Source organism: Cyclospora cayetanensis, unplaced genomic scaffold (genome assembly GCF_002999335.1).
Source record: "Cyclospora cayetanensis isolate NF1_C8 unplaced genomic scaffold, CcayRef3 CcayRef3_contig_340, whole genome shotgun sequence".
NCBI classification, from domain to species: Eukaryota; Apicomplexa; class Conoidasida; order Eucoccidiorida; family Eimeriidae; genus Cyclospora; species Cyclospora cayetanensis.
The window spans coordinates 1-15,533 of record NW_020312304.1 but is presented as its reverse complement, the minus strand read 5'-3'; the positions used below and the strand labels follow the sequence as shown (position 1 = coordinate 15,533).

Genomic DNA, 15,533 nt, shown 5'->3' with positions numbered 1-15,533 from the left:
AAAAAAAAAATCTTGTTGAAAAACAAAAAAAAAAAAAAAAGATTATCGATCATTGATGTGTATTGACTTTATTTTTTTCTCGTAAGATGTCAGTTTGTTCACACTCGTTTGGCATTGTGTTGTCTGTTTTGATGTTTAGTGTTTTCGGGTCATCGTGTAGTTTTGTTGTTGTGTGGTGTGTGGGTGTGTGTGTGTGTATGTGTGTGTGTGTGTGTATGTGTGTGTCTGTGTTTGTCTGTGTGTGTCTGTGTATGCGTGTGTATGAATACGAATGCGTGCACGCATGCTGTCCTGTGAACACCGCCCTTGCGCTGGTTCCCAGGTATCTGGAAAGACGGCGTCTTCGAGAGGTGGCTAGACTCTGCTGACAAGGTGATGCTCAATGTGGAAGAGAAGGACACGGACAAGGATGAAGAGTTCGGCACCTCCATTTTCTCAAACCCAGACGCATACACCCGAATGTACAAGGTGGGCAGGCATTTCAGCAGAGTCCAGACAAAAAGTGACACGACTTTTCCACACCTCTGGAGGCAGCTGCCTTGATATATGGGTCTCTGACCCTAGAGCATAGCCCTGCATACAGCTGCCTGGCTCTTTGCTAACCTCTCAACCCCAGCCTGCCTGCCTCTCCGAATCATGCTCGGTACTGTATAGGTATACTCCTTCTCATAGCCACCTGCGAAGGCCTTGCGACCTTCCGTCGTATCTCTCATGTTCGCTGAATGCGCATGAAGACCTAGCATCTTGATGCATATGCACATCAATATGAGCATGTGCATAGAGGCATCGCCAAGGAGCATTTCAAATAGCCGCTTTGAAAGCTTGCATGTTGAGAGACACGATATCCTGCTTCTGGACCTCATTAACGTCTTGCTAGTTTGTGCATATATGCGCATAGTTCATGTATATATTAGTGTGCCTACACGCAACTTTACAGGAGCTACACATATATGCTTACAGACCCCATGTACTGCATAAATACCTGTATAGTCATGTGCGCATATTCTCTGGGATGGATAAAGGCGATTTTGCTGCAGCGCTTCCATGTCCATAAATAGATTGATAGATTTAAAGTGCTTCCCGTGGTGCGTGCATGACCAGTTATCTACGTCCGTGGATGTTTTTTCACGACTGTGGGGGCTGAAATGCGTCTGTTGCCGCTTACTGCACTGCGTCGTTCAACAGGCGGAAGACCGGAAGCGCATGAAGATTAAGGGGGGAGTGCTTCACCAGAAGGCCAAGGATGGCGACAGCAGCGCAGAGCCCGCCAACGACGCTGATAATACGTAAAACTGATTGGGTCGCCAGAATTGCAGGATATCGCGAGGTGTGCCGCGGTTGCTTTCTCCCCACGCAATCCTGCCGTTCGAGGCCCGTGCCAGCACAAGACGAAGGCAGAGAAAGGGCGGAAACATCGTGTTTCTGCGACGTGTTTCTCAGTTTCTACTTGATGTGTTGATACACTTTGAAGTAGTGTATTCATGGCCAGGGGGGCAAAAATGCGAAGGCTGCCACACTGTGACCTTGGCATGTTTGCAGTTGTAGCAGTGCTTTTTCCATTTCGCTGCGCCGGCTCCCCTCGCAGCCAGGTTGCTTCATGCACCAGCAGGCTCTTGCCATTCGTATGTATGGGAACCAAAGACAGCCGTGTAGAGCACTGAAGCAGCCCTGCTGCTACCCTATGCCTAAGATGTCCGTCTACTTATCCATTGCCCCCCGGGCGCTTCGCAATGCGCGCCGCTCCTGTTGCATGTGAAGGCTGTAATATGGGGAATGCTCACGCGCATAGCTGCTAGCGGAAACGATCCATCCGCCGTCGCACCTCAGCACGCTCACCAATACGATTAATTCTTTGCCATTTTGAGCACCAAGTGTCCCTAGCACATAGCGATCGAACACCTGCGCACCGCTCCAAAATTAATGCATTCACCTCCGTTGGGAGTTGCTTTCCGCGTGATACGAAAGAGCGCGTGTGTAGAAGTGAATGTTCGTGGGCAGTGTGCAGCTGGCTGGCCCCTAGGAGACTCCTTCTGCCAGCTAGTCCCCCTGCCAGTTGCCGGCCTTGTGCCATTCTGCACGACACACTCCTTACTAGCGGGTATATGCCTTCTAGCTGATTCTCTCGACACATATGCGCTTTAAGATCCCCGTAGGGGTGTGCGCCTACACGTGCAGCACTCCTTGTCTCATCGTGTACCACTTGCGTAGCGGTGTCTGTGCGTGTATACACCGCCTCCCTCCTGCCAGCTCCCGCAGCGCCGTTGTGTCGTCATCTCTCTCGCGCCAGGAGAAACACCCCACCACTCCCCCCCTTCCCCTCACTACCCCCACCCCCTGGGGCTTGCCCGCGTGCGTGAACCTTCTTCGTGCGGTTGTGCCCTCGATATCAGCCCCCTCACTACATTTGGCTCTCGCGCCTCTCCCTCTGCGGCAACCCCTTCCTGTCTCTCTACGCGAGTGCCTCTTCCTACGAGCTCCATGTGCACGTCAACCCAAGCCGACTGAGAAAAAGTTCGGTGCGTTCCTTTTTCAGCGACACCCCGAGGAAATGATGCAATTCGCTGCAGCCGCCGCTGCTGCAGCCCTACAAACTACTGCACGTAGAGGTGAAGTGCACTTCACTCTACAGAGCGAATGATGTCGCTATCGCCGGGATCTGTTACAGCCAGGCAGCTTACACGAAACAGCTTCCCACATGCTGTCCCGAGCTCGTTGTTGTCTGTAGCAGCCACCAAGTGCACATCGCAAGGCGCAACTGATGAGGCCTCCCGCAAGCGCCACGACTGCGGCGGGGAAAGCCCTAGCCGGGTAGGGTTGTGTGAACTAAACAGCAGGCAGGCAGAGAGGCAGACTGGCCGTTGTCTGCATGCCGGGCTAGGAAAGGCGTTGCAAACTGAACGCAGGGGACGGGAAGAGGAGCCGGGAGGGAACAAGAGGTGCTGCAAAGATTTTCAGCGGAAAAAGCCTGTATAGGGAAATCACGACGTGCGCAGGACTCACCTCCAGGGTAGTGATGGACACCGCACTTGGCGAGCATCGCATAGTACTCGATCTCCGATTTGCGGAGAGGTGGGCAGTTGTTGCTGATGATGATTAGCTTTGCTGCGTTGATATACACATGCCTCCGGAGGGAAAGAGGTGCACGAGGCGTCTACGCCCACGGCAAGCGACGAAACCCCTCAATGCTAACGAAGGCAGGCAACACGTGTGAAGCAGGCTGCCCCGCACGCTCTTCTGGAGTTCTACTCTAGCGTAAAATTCATATGCCACAATCGGACGGCAGGAACGTTGTGAGGGGAGGCCGGGTGTGAAGAGGGGCCCCTCCCGACGGCAGCGTCAAATCCTTACCTTTGCCGGTTCGTAGAGAGTTCACCGCAGTCTTTGCCCCAAGGCAAACCTTTCCGCTCTTCATCACAAGCTGAAGGCGGGTGTTGATGCCATCAGCACCCTGCTTCTTCTGCTTCTTCGCCATCTTCTTCACGGGGAGTGAGCAGGCGCTGGGGGTGTATCCTGCGTGCACGGCGCGTCACCAAGCAGCTTATTTGCGGATAAAATGCGATTATTTCGCGAAATGAAGGGCGCCAACAACGTGCCTACCCCAGCAGCAAGCACCCTGAACAAGACTCGACAAGAACAGAGACCCCACGCGGGGAGAAGAAGACCACGCCTGCCGCCGCCGCTGCCGCCACAGCCGCTGCTGCTGGTGCGCGATCAAACACTTACGCGTCCTAATTGCTCAATCCCAAAAAGCGCCAGAGGCAAATAAACTTTGCTTCAACAAACGCCGTGGCTGCTGCTGGTGCTGCTGCCAGGAGCACAGCAACCCCGCGGCCGCTGCTCGGCAGCCCCACACGCGAGCGGCCGCTGCTGCTACTGCTACTGCTGTTGCTGTTGCTGTTGCATGCGCGCTTTGGCGACTTTGCGCATGGAGTGGCATCCGCGCGCCGATGCTCCTCACGTTTGGGAAACGAAGCAAGCTGTGTTGCAGGTAGTCGCTGCAGCTTCTTTGATGGCTTGGAGGGCTGCACGCTTTGCGGTGCTCCTGTTGGTACTGCTGCTGCCCGCTAGTTCTCCAGGAGGGATGGCGGCAGAAGAGGGGGAAACGGGAGGGAGGGAGATCTGAAAAAAGGTAGACAACGCGAGAATGTGAGCTAGACGGATGCAGCTGCACTTGCCTCGCCGCTAAGACCGCTTCTCATGCCGCTAGCAGGAACAGAATCTCTGTCAAGCCGCGGGCTGCTTTCGATGTTTTTGATGGTTCGGTACGATGGGAACTCCGGAGCAGCGGCAACAGTGCATCATGCAGCTGCCAGCAAGTGGGGTAAGCCAGCTCGGGCACGTGCAGCAAGAGCAGCAGCAGAACGAGCAGCAGCAGAACGAGCAGCAGCAGAACGAGCAGCAGCAGCAAGAGCAGCAGCACGTTTGTCGAGAGCCGCTAGGTCAGCAATTGAGGCCTGCGCAGCGAGGCGGGGGGCGATCGGAGCGTTCTTTTGCACATTTTCGACAGCAAGAGACGGCGGATCAGGAGCAGCTCCTACAACAAGAGACTCAGCTGCAGCAAGCACTTGGTACTTTGCATCAGCTGCAGCAGCCTCAGCTCGCTGCTTCCAGTGCTGCTGCAGTTCAGGCGGGGGAGCAGCAGCAGCGCCTTGTGAGTCAGGAGTCGGAATTGCAGCAGGAGCAGCGCGTTGCTGAAGGTTCGTGTGGATACGCCTCGTTGCGGTGTGTGCAGCGTGGGCGACAGCTGCACACGTTGCAGCAGATCCAGGAGCGTTTGGAAGGGCTGCACCGGCAGCGGCATCAGAAAGTGCTTTCCCTCCCGCTGCAGGTGTGGAAGGAAGTAGACAGCGTTTTTGCTACTCGAGGTGTCCAACTAGCCGAGCTGGCGCGTCGAAAAGCAGCAGCAACAGCAAGTGCCGCAGAACATGCACAGAGCTCGTCCTTGGGGTTGCCGACAGCAGCAGCAGGAGGAGATGCTGACGAGGATCCGACAGCAGCAGGAGCGGCAACAGCAGGAGCGACAGCAGCAGCAGGAGGAGATGCTGACGAGGATCCGACAGCAGCTGCAGACGAGTTGCTGTTTGAGGGAATAAGGAGAGAAGCGATTCTTTCGGATCCTTATCTTCTGCCGGTAGGCATGTTGGAACCAGAAGGGCTTCCACTGCCGCTGCCGCCTCTGTCGCCCTCCCGATTGGTGCGCATGCAACGTCGATGGCTGCTTAGACAGCACAAGAAGCAGCAGCAGCAGCAAAATACTGTGCAGCAGAAGCAGAAGCAGCAGCGAAGCACTATGGAGCAACAGCAGCACCAAAAACAGCAGGAGCAGGAGCAGCAGTCGGGGGTGTCGACGTGCGCAGAGCAGCTGGACTGGGTGCTACAGGATGAATCAGACAGCGAAGTGGAAATTCCAGAGCGATTGGAACTGTTTGACCCCGACTCGAGGGTGCTGCTGCAGTTGCTGCAGCAGCATGCAACGCCGGAGGTTGGCTTTTTGCTCTTGCCGCTGCTGCTGAGGTGTATGCATTCTATTCTAGGCGCGTGCAGGGTGGGGATTGCTAGGGGAGACCAGCAATCTGTCTGTTGGGCACGTGTTGCAGGCGTTCTCCTTTTTTCAGAGGGCAGCGGGGGGGGCAGGAGGGGAGGTGACCTTTTGCTGTGACACACACATGCTGTGTGTTGCCCGCGCTGTATCCTGCGTGCAGGGAATAGCCGCAGCACAGCCTCTGGATGCCGAGTGGCGACTCCCTCCATGGTTGTTGCGATCTTGGCTAAACTTCCGCCCTCGCTCGGTGCTGCTATCCGCAGCGGCAGAGGGCGCAGCAGCGCCTTCTGGTGCTGACTTCGCAGGGGAACTGCAAAATCTGCATCATGAGTTTCAAATGTTAGAGCCGCCACCCCCACCCGACGTTTTGCATCTTGCGTCTAAGCACATGCAACGCCACGCAGCGAAAGTGCTCGGCGTTCATCGCGCCCTGCAAAAGCAGCAGCAACAAGACTCTCAAGATGAGCATCAAGGGGCCCTCTGTACGGACAGCTGCACCGCTTTGGCAGCAGATATCGGCGCTCATCAACCCAAGAGCTGCGTCGCAAGCAGCAGGGGCGGCGATTGTGCTGCTGACTTCGCGTCTCTCGCTTCCTTTTTGCGCTTCTACTTGTTGAGCAGCAGCCGATTGCCTGAAGTTGCGGAGCTGGTGGCATGGGTTGGGGCAAAGGAACTGCGGGAGTGGGAAGGTCTTCTGGAAGGCGACGTTGTGCTGGCGATGCAGCAGCAACAACGCTACAGGCTTCCTCGGCGGTTCAATCGGCATGCATGCAGGGCGTCGTGGCTTCCCCCGCCGGAAGCCTCCGTCCTTGGGGAGCAACAGCTCTCCTTGTTTCTCTCCCGCAGTGCGCCTTCCCGCTGTCTCCGTGCCCTGTATGCCATGAAGAATTCCAGAATGGACCGGCAGGCAGCGATGCATAATTTGAATCATCAGCCGCCTCCACCCTCGGCTCCTGCGCCGACACCCGCTTGCTTTACCGCCAGTGCTGCCTGCAGTGCCGTTGTTGCGAGCTGCCGCGGGAGCAGCAGTGGCAGCGGCTTGATTTTTTCTGTGTCGGTTTTTCACGCTGAGAGGGGGGGCGCCGTCGTGGGCAGCTTCGAGCTTTTGGGGTGTCAGACGCTTGCAGACCTCAGGAGGGCTCTACGGGGTTGCTGCAGCAGCGAGTGGGGTCCAGGAGGGGCCCCCCTAGGGGCCCCCCCCCATACCGAGGGCGTTGGAGAAGGTAGCTGCTTCCTCGTGTCGGGTGTTTTGTATCCGGGAATGGAGGAGTCGAGCAGCATGTCGCAGTACGCGCTGCTGATTCGAGAGCACCTTAGAGGGCAGGGCAGGCTACGGCGCGACAGCAGCGGCCGGGAGGGTCTTATTGTGCCGCAGCAAGACGCAGTGTTCGAGCAGCTGCTACAGAAGGGCTTGCTGCCTCTGGGAGAGAGCACCAACTGCTGTTGGGTACACCGCGGCACCTGTACGCACCGCGTGCTCTTCACGGGTGTTCGCGAGAGAGACACGCGGCGAGATCCTCCTCCCCACACGACGCCAAGCGCCTACCCCAGAAGAACCTTCCTGCCCCCCCTTAAGACACAAACGTGCCATGTCTGCCGCTTGGCCTCGGCTCGCAGAGCCGTCGCCAGCAGCTTGTTTTGCAGCACGCTTAGCCCGACGCTGCTGTGCGATAGCTGTGCGCAAATACCCTTTCCCGCGGATCGCCGTCACAGCGGCACCCCTGGCAGCAGCAACCGCCGGTTTGCTGATGTAGACCCATTCGCAGTTCACTTTGAGCTGCCCGGATGCGGCAGCAGCAACGCGCCGCAGCAGGACCAACAGGAGGAGGGCACTGACACGTTCTAGTAGTGCAACATGACACGTTATCGCGTCCTTGTCGCAGGCAGAGCCTCTGTTGCTTTTTGCAGTGCCAGTGTGCGAAAGGCGCCCGCCTCTTCACGCGCGCGCATCGTGCTAAGCCAGATGCAAATAAAATGGCCGCCTTCCCGGGACGCTTGAAGGCACTCAATCTAATAGTTCTCCTCAAGGCACGTGCGAGACGCTCTCTAGTTGCTGCAGTTTCCTTTCCAGAGTACCCTTCTACTAAACACCCCTGTGGGGAGCTGTCTTGGCAGCGATACCAGTTCAGCTGGAAACACGCTCTCTGCGCCCCTCTTTCTCTGTCTATTTACACACCGAGATAGGCCTAGAACCCTGCTCCCCTCCTCAACGCCCCCCATCTCCCCCCTCCCCCCTGTCTTCTCTCCCTCTGATTCACAATACGGGTGCCCAAACGATTCTTCAGCGGATGCAGCAGCACTTGCTGCAGCGAGCCGGCCTGGAGTCCTGTACAGACACCCCTGCACAAAGGGGCTCTCCTTCGAGAACCCCTTTGTGCACCCTACAGACACGCGCTTCTCAGCAGCTGCTTTCACAGCTTTCCGTAATATCAAACAGGGTAGAGAGTGTGTCATGCAGGCTGCGTTTCCGCAGCAGCACACTGACACACCACCCTCCTTGCACCGCTTGCAGCAGCCCCCGCCTTTTATGCGGCCTGCAAAAGCTCAAAATCGTCGGCTTCCTGATTGAACTCCTTCACGTGCCTCTGAATGGCAGAACCCTGCGCCCAGCTAATGAGGTCCTCGCCGTCCCTCGTAACGTGCAGCGCGGGGCAGGTTACTACCTCATTTCCCAGTCGCACATCTGAATAGAAGGCACTCACGCGCGCATAGATTTGGACATGGCTGTGTCAGTATCGCAATGAGGCACCTCCACTTTTGGAGCCGAGAAGTGCAGTCTGCAGGAGTAGCTCTCCTGAATGGGAATTTGGGAAAACTCAACGTACGGCCTTGCTCGATGTATTCCACTGCCTGCTTAAGATGAGATGCCATCCGGTTCTTCAAAAGAACCACTGCCAATCGCCGCCTGCAGAAGGCAGAGGCCGGAAGCCCCTCTGCAGCGGAGAGGCCCTCACGCCGGCTAATAACGCCCATTCTGTACCTGAATTCAGTTCAAATTCTCACACCGTCGAACACAAGGCATTCGCAACAAGGACTTTGGGGGCAGCAGGGGATAGAACCCCGGAAGGCATACACACACTTACCGGAAGAAGACTGCCTGGAAGTACGGTGCGTGTGGATGTATGTAGGTGTATGTATGGGTGTGTAGGTATGTATGTAGGTGTATATACGGGTGTGTAGGTATGTATGTAGGTGTATGTACGGGTGTGTAGGCATGTATGTAGGTGTATGTATGGGTGTGTATCACATGTATGTAGGTACATGTATGTGTGTGTATCACATGTATGTAAGTGTATGTACGGGTGTGTTGGTATGTATGTAGGTGTATGTATGGGTGTGTATCACATGTATGTAAGTGTATGTATGGGTGTGTAGGTATGCATGTAGGTGTATGTATGGGTGTGTAGGTATGTATGTAGGTGTATGTATGGGTGTGTATCACATGTATGTAGGTACATGTATGTGTGTGTATCACATGTATGTAAGTGTATGTATGTGTGTGTATCACATGTGGAAGCTAGCCTAAACTGCTCGGTGTACAAACCAGAAACCCTAGCATCCGCAACGCCAGCGGGAGCAGCACACAAAACTGCGAGCGCAACTGCCAGGGTACGACGTACAGCTTATCCAGTAGCAGTTCTGTCATTTTGACCCTAAAGGAGTCATCGGGAGCCAGGCTTCGTAGACCAGAAACCAGCTTGGTAATAAGGCCGCACAGCTTGTTGTATCTGAGGTGCACGCAAGTCGACAGACAGCGCCGCGTCCAGCGCAAGCAGATGAGATAAGGGCCTCCTGGAACGAATAGTATCAGCTTCAGAGGGCAAGCGCTGAAAACTCCCCCGTTGAGCACTGCGCATGTACCTGTGGTAGTCCTCTCTGTCTTGGATCATGTATCGTCTAATAAAAACGTTCTCCCGAGGTGTGCTATCGCGTTTCCACTCGTAAAAGTTCACCTTCCGCAGCAACCGCTGCTCGTGATGCTTGAGCTGCCGCATTCTCCGCCCCCCGCTAAAAAGTCGGCTTTACTGCTTTGGCTGTTCTGCTCAGGCGTGCCTCGAATGTCACTGCACTTCCCCAATTTGACCAGGAAGAATCCTAACGGGTCCGACGCGAAAAGGCATCCACGCTCACGATACCCGCGCGCCGCCTCTTGTTGCTGCTGCAAAGCCCCAGGGTGTAGGGAGGCACGAAAATGCCCAAGAAAATCCACAGTTCTTCCTCGCGGGGCCCCCTCACCTTTGCAGGCTGCTGCGACTAATGCGGTTCATGGCTTCAGCGCGTACGAAGCAACGGACGTGCGGGAGGGAGATTGACTTCTATTGCATGAACAATTGGGCATGAAACCGAGAGCGCTCACCAAATATAACACATTTATTCATTCGCTCTATTGCTTTCCGCAAGAGCAATGCATGCACTGCAGCGCGTAGTCCTACTACAAAGCACCTCTTCCGGCTGCCAGCTACTGCAGCAGCGCCTGCTGCCTGACGTGCTTCTAGCGGCGAACAAGATCAGGCGCATCGCCAAGGACACAGTAGGTATTTCTTTTCAGAAAGCACTTTTTTCCGTCATTTGTGAAAGGCTTTTGTTTAATAGTTCGTTTGATCAGCAGGGTGCTCCGTGCATGCATGCACAGAGCACCCTGCTGTCTGGGGGCTGTGGCTGGCCGCAGCCGGCAGCAGTGGGGCGGTGCACCGGCGGCTGCAAGGGCAAAGAAGCTGTAGCGGCGGCCAAGGCGACGCAAGAACTTTGTGGCTAGGGCTTACTTTATGCTCTCTTCGGTGTCTGTAAGGCTTGGCGTAGACCCCAATAAACTTTGAACTTCGAAGAAGATGGAGCAGCCCAAGCTGGCCAAGGTGGAGAAGGTTCTCGGTCGCACGGGCAGCCGTGGCGGCGTGCAGCAAGTGCGTGTTACTTTTATGACGGAAGACTCCGATCTTCAGGGTCGTTCTCTGATCAGGAATGTCAAGGGTCCTGTCAGGGAAGGCGATATTCTGGCCCTGCTCGAGACGGAGCGTGAGGCTCGTCGTCTACGCTGAGGCTGCGAACCGCAGCAGTCGCAGCAGCGTGCGGAGGAATTTTGCTTTTGGGAATCAAGATCTTAGCGACGGCGGTACAACGACCTCCTCGGGGGCACGCGGCGAGGGGGACGACACGAGAGATTCGTGCGACGGCAGATGTGTGTTCGGTGCATGCAGAGGCGGCGCCAACCGGGGCTGCTGTCTGTGGGCATCCGCATATGCAGTAGCAACTATACATATGCCAGGGTTGCGGTTTCTAGCGGACTTTCCGTTGGGGGTTGCAGGATGGGCGACGGAGCGCGGGGGCAGCCGGGGGGGGGGGTCGGCTGCCGTGGGTGTTTCAGCATAGAAGCCACTAGAGCACCGCGTGCTGCTGCTGTGTCTACAACAGCTGTGGACACAGCTAATAGCGGCGGCGGATAAGGCTGTATGTACGGTGCGCTTTTTGGCGCTGCAAGACCCGAGCATTTCTGTGGAACGTCTCCTCGCCACCTTTCGGGGAAGTAGGGGTGCTTCGAATTAGCTACAAATAGTAGGAGCATTCATTTTCGGGGAGTTTATAGCTATTACTTCAGTAGGCGGGGCAGGGAGCCGAGGCAGGGCGCCTCACGTCCTGGGATTTGTACAGCACTCGAAGCGTGCAGAATCGGCGGCCGTAGATTTTCAGTTTCGGGGTGATACGGCGTATTGTCTGGTGCCACGGTTTGGGGCTGTGCGGTTAGGCGCTTTGGCAGCCGTCCTGACTCGTGTGCATCTTTTAAAAGGGTTTAAAGAGTGTAGCTGTAGGGGTGTGCGTTGATTGCTGCAACGCAACAGTTATCTTTGGGAAGACGCAAGCTAGTACAAAGGGAACCGGGGGATGGCCTGTAGCCTCAGCCTCCATCCGTATAGCTCCAACTGAAGCCGACCAGAGACAGAGAACGAAAAAGGAAAAGAAGGTTGCTCACTAAGCAGCGCGGGTAGGCCCCGCAAGAGATACTTCTTGGCGGCCGTCGCAGGGGCCATGAAGTTGTTGCTTTACCGCCCAGCAACCGCTAATGGTGGTAAAGTGCTGCTGGCCTCATAACACGGGCAGTACGGTGCGCGGATCGTGTTGCTCTAAGCAGCTAGAAGAGGCCCTCCCTTCGCAGGGAGAAGGAGGGCCCTATGTGACTGGAGCTGCTGCTGCCGTTGGACGCGAACCCCTGCAAGGGGTATTCCGCAGCAATCACCCAAAAGCCTCCGTCCGCAGCCGGGTCTGCCCAGCGGAGGCGTAGGCAGTTGGAAGGAGCAAAGTGGAAGGCGAAAAAGCTCCCGCTGGAGAAGCGTTTGGAGCAGTCCAGGGCGACTCGCCTGTGCAGAGACACACAACGCTGAGGGCCTGCCTTTCTGTCAGGCTGTCACTTCTTCCCTCCCTCACCGTGCCTGTTTTGTGCCTCCACAGCATGCAGGCGTCCCTGAGAAATTGATGCACTATTTGCACTCGCAGTCACCGTATGTAAACAGCACACACGGCTGGACAAACGACTGAGGAGTCCTAGACATTGGCTTTCCCGGGGGGAGAAATTGGAGCTGCAGGAAGGGGCAAAGGGGATGTATTTTGCCTGGCAGACTGCCACCAGGGCCACAGTATCTGAAATACGTATACATATATATGTGTGTATGTTTCTTCGTGTGCGCAAGCCTGCCTTTCTACTGCCTGTTTATCTGCTAGCCAAGGCAACTTGTCAGCATGGCAGTAGCGGCGAGGTCCTGCCCTTTTTGCATGGGCTGAACTATACGCTATGCAGAGCGAGGGGGACAGCCATTCATCCAAAGTTGAAAGCACGGCATGAAATGCAGACAGCATGCAGAGGCGCCATAGAAATAGAAGGAGGACAGAAAGGGGGTGCACAATGAGGGGTGCACGGTGAGTGCGTAGGAGTGGAGGGTGGGGGGTAGTGTCTGTGAAGTGGAGTCTGGCGTGAGCAATCACCTTTCCCCTAGGTGGAACTTCGGTTCAACAAGAAGGTCACCCTTCTCTCCGAAGGCAAATGTCAAGCCCATGGAGACGTCTGGCGCCTCACTTAGCCCTGCCATCCGGTTATTCCCTTCGGAACGCTGGCCCTTAAGGCCTTTATCCTTCTCTGCTTTTCCTGCCTCTGCATGTGCCGCTTCTGCGAGGGGTTTTTCGGCGAAGCTACTCGCTCCTTCTGCAGCTGTCGCCAGCCCCTCTTGTGCTGCCTTGCCCCTTAGGGGGCTTCCCAAGGGGCCTCTCGCGCGAACCTCCACTCCAAGCAAAGTGGGAAGGAGGCCTCTCGTGGCTGCCCCTGTAAGGCCTGCCGCAGCAACCCGCATGGATGTCTCTCCTGCGGCAACGCCACACAGCAGCACAACCACCACGGGCATGGAAACACGGCACCGCCACGGCGCAGCAGCAGCAGCATCAGCATTCGGGAGAGACGCACTCCTCCACCCCTAAGCAGGAGCAGCAGAAAAAACCAACCAACCACGCCTCCTCCCCCGAAGGAGCGAGCCGCAGCTGTATCGAGAGCGAAGAGGCAGGCAGCGAAATGCCAACAGAGGCTCTACAAGCAGCAGCAAGTACGAGAGCATCAGCTGAGCAGGGGAGCAACAGCACACAGAAAACGGCAGACCCTGTTCAAAGTTGTAGGCCGTCTCGACAGCGACTTTAGACTTATTGATATCCAAGGAGCTCTGGAGAGCAAACCCTAGCAACCGGAGTTTACTCAGGGTAAGGGCCACCTCGTTGCCTCCCTGAGACGCTGCAGAAAAACACCCACCCACCGAAGCACACATAAAAATGCGCATCTGCTCCACCTGCAATCAACCGATACAACGTATGCAAACGGGAGCAGCAGCTAAGGCAACACTCTATATCCAAAGCACACCTACACCTACACACACATACACCTACACACACCTACACCTACACACCTATACACACCTACACATACACTTACACACCTACACTTACACACCTACACCTACACCTACACACACGTACACCTACACCTACACCTACACACACATACACCTACACCTACACACCTACACACACCTACACATACACTTACACATACATACACATACACTTACACACCTGCACACACCTACACCTACACACACATACACACCTACACCTACACACACACCTACACACCTACACACACCTACACACACACACCTACACACACATACACACTTACACCTACACACCTGCACACACATACACCTACACCTACACCTACACACACATACACCTACACCTACACACCTACACACACATACACCTACACCTACACCAACACACACCTACACCTACACACACATACACACATACACCTACACACCTACCTACACCTACACCTACACCTACACCTACACACACATACACACCTACACCTACACCTACACACACACCTACACCTACACACACACACACCTACACACACCTACACACCTACACCTACACACACACCTACACCTACACACACCTACACTTACACACCTACACCTACACCTACACACACCTACACCTACACTTACACCTGCACCCACAGACACCCGAGGAGTTGCGGCAGCAGCAGTACAGAAGACTGACGGAGTGCAGCGGCAAGCAGCGGTATCAACAGGCAGTGCCAACCTGAGAAAGTGAGCCTTGGCTTTTCCTTGTCCAAGCTCGCGAGACAACGCAGCACTCCACCGCAGCCAAGCGCGTGTGGTGTTTGCACTCCTAGGAGGACCTCCCCACGCAGCCCACTCTGCTGCAGCCTGAGCAGCTGTTGCTGCACCTGCCGCTGCAGTTGCAGCAAGTTCTCCTTGCTGCATGCGAATGTCTGCCACTGCAGCGGCGCTCTCTCAGCGTCCCTCTTGTCCTCAGGCTGCAGCTGCTGCTGATACAACTCCTGAAGGGGTTCTAGCGGCAATTCGGCATTGACGCGAGCGAAGGCAGAGACACCCATAGGAAGCTGGAAAGGCAGCTGCAGACAATGAGCAGTCCGACACAGGCAGCAGCCACAGGTATGCAGCTGCAGAGATGTGCACAGCATCCCTGCCGTGGCAGCACTGATGTTGCAGCGTAACTGACAGATGGTGCAGAGACGTCTTTTAACACCCACCGCTGCCCCTAAGGAAACAGACTGCATGCCGCGATTGCCGCCGAGACTGATAGGACTCGATGATAGCTGCAGCAGCAACGCAAGCTGCACCCCCCGTCCACTCAATATGTCAGAAAAAAGAATTCGAACAAAGGTTTCCACGCATCTTCTCGAGCACCCGAATGCCGACCCCACCGATCATCCATTGCACAAAAGCAGCGGCAAACGCAGCAGCAGTAAACGCAGCAGCAGTAAACGCAGCAGCAGTAAACGCAGCAGCAAGAGGCTTCCGAACCCAAAAGCTCCTCCCCAGTGTCTTGGCCAGCGAGCTTCCCGGTAGCACCAGCAGAAACAGCAGCGGCAACGCTGCCGCTTGGTATTTGCCGCTAAGACGGCTCATTGCTGCCTCCTTTGGAGAGCAGAAATGTGCCTGCCGCCTCTCTGTGTGCTTGTTTCCACGGAATAAGACCGTTGTTCGGTGCTTCGCAACCAGCTGCATTGCATGCATAGGCGAACACAGACAGACATTCGAGCGATAAAGACAGAGAGAGAGAGACTCTCATGTCGCTCATGCCCTTCCCCTCCCCCCTCCCGAAGCGCAGACTCGGAGACATATCCACACACGACGGGCTTCTACGGGTATGGCCGCCACGAAAGCACGAGTGAGTGAGAAAGGGAGAGGGAGTGAGAGAGAGAGAGAGAGAGAGAGAGAGAGAGAGAGAGAGAGAGAGAGAGAGAGAGAGAGAGAGAGAGAGAGAGAGAGAGAGAGAGAGAGAGGGAGAGAGAGAGAGAGAGAGAGAGAGAGAGAGAGAGAGAGAGAGAGAGAGAGAGAGAGAGAGAGAGAGAGAGAGAGAGAGAGAGAGAGAGAGAGAGAGAGAGAGAGAGAGAGAGAGA

General features: G+C 55.7%; 4 protein-coding genes across 4 annotated transcripts; 1 reads left to right on the top strand and 3 right to left on the bottom strand.

Annotated features, from left to right (window-relative positions):
* Positions 1 to 2,618: 2,618 nt before the first annotated feature.
* On the bottom strand, positions 2,619 to 3,472 carry LOC113146504 (60S ribosomal protein L30-2-like). The gene is made up of 3 exons (XM_026334020.1): positions 3,349 to 3,472; positions 3,001 to 3,102; positions 2,619 to 2,719 (listed from the first exon to the last, which is right to left on the bottom strand). The coding sequence occupies exons 1-3, from the start codon at positions 3,470 to 3,472 to the stop codon at positions 2,619 to 2,621; spliced, it is 327 nt and encodes a 108-aa protein (XP_026189805.1).
* Positions 3,473 to 3,954: 482 nt separating this feature from the next.
* LOC34618549 (U3 small nucleolar ribonucleoprotein protein IMP3) lies at positions 3,955 to 9,537 on the bottom strand. The gene is made up of 7 exons (XM_022731874.2): positions 9,404 to 9,537; positions 9,163 to 9,270; positions 8,368 to 8,522; positions 8,134 to 8,225; positions 4,978 to 5,079; positions 4,647 to 4,856; positions 3,955 to 4,119 (listed from the first exon to the last, which is right to left on the bottom strand). The coding sequence occupies exons 1-7, from the start codon at positions 9,535 to 9,537 to the stop codon at positions 3,955 to 3,957; spliced, it is 966 nt and encodes a 321-aa protein (XP_022588499.2).
* Positions 9,538 to 10,371: 834 nt separating this feature from the next.
* Positions 10,372 to 10,578, top strand: LOC34618550 (40S ribosomal protein S28-A). Its single transcript, XM_026334021.1, has one exon. The coding sequence runs from the start codon at positions 10,372 to 10,374 to the stop codon at positions 10,576 to 10,578; it is 207 nt and encodes a 68-aa protein (XP_026189806.1).
* A 1,932-nt stretch (positions 10,579 to 12,510) lies between these two features.
* On the bottom strand, positions 12,511 to 15,202 carry LOC34618551. The gene is made up of 6 exons (XM_026334022.1): positions 15,077 to 15,202; positions 14,927 to 15,025; positions 14,661 to 14,744; positions 14,186 to 14,522; positions 13,176 to 13,304; positions 12,511 to 12,887 (listed from the first exon to the last, which is right to left on the bottom strand). The coding sequence occupies exons 1-6, from the start codon at positions 15,200 to 15,202 to the stop codon at positions 12,511 to 12,513; spliced, it is 1,152 nt and encodes a 383-aa protein (XP_026189807.1).
* Between the last annotated feature and the right edge of the window lie 331 nt (positions 15,203 to 15,533).